Genomic DNA, 3,051 nt, shown 5'->3' on the forward strand with positions numbered 1-3,051 from the left:
TCCTGTCATTTCAATTTTCAAGTTCTATGGATACTTGTGGCTGAAGTATATTTATTATTTGAATTTTCAGGGAAAAGGTTGACTACTGATACAACTGGTGATCATGCAATGAAAGAAGAGAAGGACACCAGAATACAGGTTTGCCTGAAAGTGGTTCAACCCTTTATTTTTGAAGAAATTTTATCCAGCATGTATTAATTTTGTTATTTCTATTTCTAGATTCTTGAAAAAACAGTGGAGAGACAGCGAGATGAATTAAAGAAGGAGAAGGAAGAAAATCGAATGGAGAAAGGCAGACGAATTAAGACCGAAAAAGCAATAAAGGATTCTTACAACAATGTTGAGCAGGTGTTTTTCCTGTTTCCTAAATTGTTTTTTTTTGCGTCTCTTGATTAAATATGCATTGTGGTTCACCCCAATAATGGATTGACGTTGACTCTCTCATTGTATGTTTCCCAAATTTTTTTGTTTAGAAAAATTACAAAAACTAATATTGCCCTATTAAAATTTGATTTTAATACTCCCTCTTTACCTTCTTACTTCTCTTTTATTAATTGATTTACTTTCAGGAGAAAGCAAAGTTCATTAATGAACTTGAGAGGCACAAAGAGGCTCTAAAACGATTATCTGAGGAAGTTGAAAAGGTTAAGGATGTTGGCAGTCTTCCTGAGGTAATGATGTAAAATAGTGGCTTGTCCAAGCTGGGATTGCCTTGTGATGTTCTGACCTGATGTTACTTGCTATAACCTACGAATGTTTTTAATAAAAGCTCAAAAAGAAATCTCAGATCTGATATTGATTTTTTTCCCCTTTTGCTTTTGTTATAAATTTTCTAAGGGAGCAAATGCAGTTCAACTTCTTTCTGGAACCAATGTTGATGACTTAGCTGCTCCATATGTATCTGCTGTTGAAAGCTTTCAGAAGGAAGCTCATTCAGTATTTTCTGAGCTTGGAGACCATGGGAACCTTGGAGATGCAACGACAGTTATGGATACTTCTGCTGCTGCTACAGGTTTATTAACCTCTCTTTCTGCAGTGTACATTAAGATTACTTTAGAAACGTGAGTTATGGCGTGAGTCTGGCAAAGGCAGTAAAACAATGAATGAAAATTTTCTAGATTTCAAACCAGGCTTTCTGCATAATTAATTTTTATACCTCTGTTTATACTAATAATAGTGCGCTAACACTTGGCAGCTTCTGTGGTGCATGCACCAACCTCTAGTGTCGTATCCTTGCCAGCTGTTGGTGTAAGCGGGTTACCACCTAAAGCCACCACAGATACTGATAAAAGACCTACATTTTCCCGGCCAACTGCAGAACCCCGTAAAACTGGTAGGAAATTGGTCAGGCCTCGTCTGGTAAAACCTGATGAGCCACAAGGTGACACAGAAATGTCTGATGCTGAAGGATCAGGTAAGCCTGGGCCTTCTGAGGGAGAACCTCAAACTGGTTTTGCTCCATCTCAGCCGTTAGCTCGTAAACGTGTCGCTCCTACCTCTACTTCTGAGTTGCGGGAAGAATCAGTTGCAGTTGGGGAGAAGAGTTCCGAGACGCTCATGTTGAAGAAGTCGAAGGGATCAGAATCCCCTGGAGATAGCGGTGAAGATCAACCTGCTACAACTCCAGAACTTACTGGAACTAATCTGGCTTCTGAGGAACTTGAAAGGGGTGAGTTGCCACAAGGTCAAAATGCTGGAGTCGTTGAAGCTGAAAATGAAGACGGTGAAATACCTGTAGGAAAGGATGAGGAAGCTATCGATCCACAGAACTTGGATGGTACTAATCAAGAGGAATTACATGATGACAAGCCCATTGATTTAGAGGAGAATCAGGATCAAGCAGCTGAATTGAAAATGGGGTCAGATGATATGCAAAGGGATCAGATTGAGGCAGAAAACCAGCCGTCATCGTTTGCAGTTGCTGGTGAGAGAGAGGAGGGAGAATTATTGCCAGAAACTGGAGAACTTGAGGGTGGTAATGAGGAAAACCAAGATTCTCGGGAAGGTCAACCTGAGCCTGTTAGAACGCCTGAACCTTCCCCTACTAGGGCTGATGATGAAGCGCTTGAGGCAGGAGAGATCAGTTCTCCTGTACTTTCAGGTGATGATAAAAATGACGAGGGTGAATTGACAGAGGAGGCTGGTGATACTCTTGACAAGGCGTCCGATGTTAACGAATCAACAGTTGAGACATCTACTGCCGTTGAGACTGATCAGGTGGCTGAACCTACTCCCAGTGCAAGTGAGGTTGCACCGGCTACCATTGCTGTAGAAACTAGCTCCTCAAGACTTGTTACAAGGCAAGCCCCTGCTGAAACAGACGATGTAAAGCAGACATCCCCTCTGAACAGTTCATCAACCACCATAAATTTGTTAGAGCGAGCCCGAGAGAGGGCCCAATTGAGACAGGCTGGAGTAGTTTCTACTGGTGGGAGAGCACGTGGAAGAGTTCTGCGTGGTCGAGGCGTACGAGGTCGCGGACGCAGGCCGCCTACTAGCGAGTCTTGAATCAACGAAATAGTGTGTATGGTTAAATTATTTTGACCATGCACTGCTATTCTAAACCATTCGTAGTCTTAAAAATAGGGCAGTATAGAGAGAATCTTATCTGTAAATGGGGCTCAGGTTCACGTAAATGCAATGGTTTATCATGTCTTAAAAGGATGTGTACCCAAAATAGGAAGCATGGGTTCCTATTAATGGTTTACATTTTGATAAATTAGATTTGTGACACTAGTATTTGTTAATTACTAGAATATAAAATTTTATATGCACCAATACTTTTTATAATTTGAAAATTGATTATTTTCAAATTTTGATACGTTATTATTAACTTCATTTATCATTCATTATTGGAAACATCTTTATAAAAATTTGTAGCTTTTGTCCTTTTTCCTTCACAAAGACGTTGTGTAGCAAGATAAATTAATTATACTAGATAGGATAAATTTAAGTGTTATGTTTTGTATAGGATAATGTTATAAATTTATAATGTTTAGAGATTGATTAGTTAATATAAATTAATATTGAATTTAAAGATAGGTTTGCAAA

General features: G+C 39.4%; 1 protein-coding gene across 2 annotated transcripts in view; it reads left to right on the forward strand.

Annotated features, from left to right (window-relative positions):
* The window catches only part of LOC107604702 (nuclear-pore anchor), a 24,130-nt gene extending 21,331 nt beyond the window's left edge, over window positions 1-2,799 (forward strand). For both annotated transcript variants that reach the window (XM_021104640.1, XM_016306349.1), the window contains 5 exons: window positions 71-138; window positions 220-348; window positions 570-671; window positions 838-1,012; window positions 1,196-2,799. In XM_021104640.1, the coding sequence (XP_020960299.1) occupies window positions 71-138; window positions 220-348; window positions 570-671; window positions 838-1,012; window positions 1,196-2,508 (1,787 nt within the window). In that variant the 3' untranslated portion in view covers window positions 2,509-2,799. The remainder of the gene's footprint in view (window positions 1-70; window positions 139-219; window positions 349-569; window positions 672-837; window positions 1,013-1,195) is intronic.

This window comes from Arachis ipaensis, chromosome B06 (assembly GCF_000816755.2).
Source record: "Arachis ipaensis cultivar K30076 chromosome B06, Araip1.1, whole genome shotgun sequence".
In the NCBI taxonomy this organism is placed as follows: domain Eukaryota; kingdom Viridiplantae; phylum Streptophyta; class Magnoliopsida; order Fabales; family Fabaceae; genus Arachis; species Arachis ipaensis.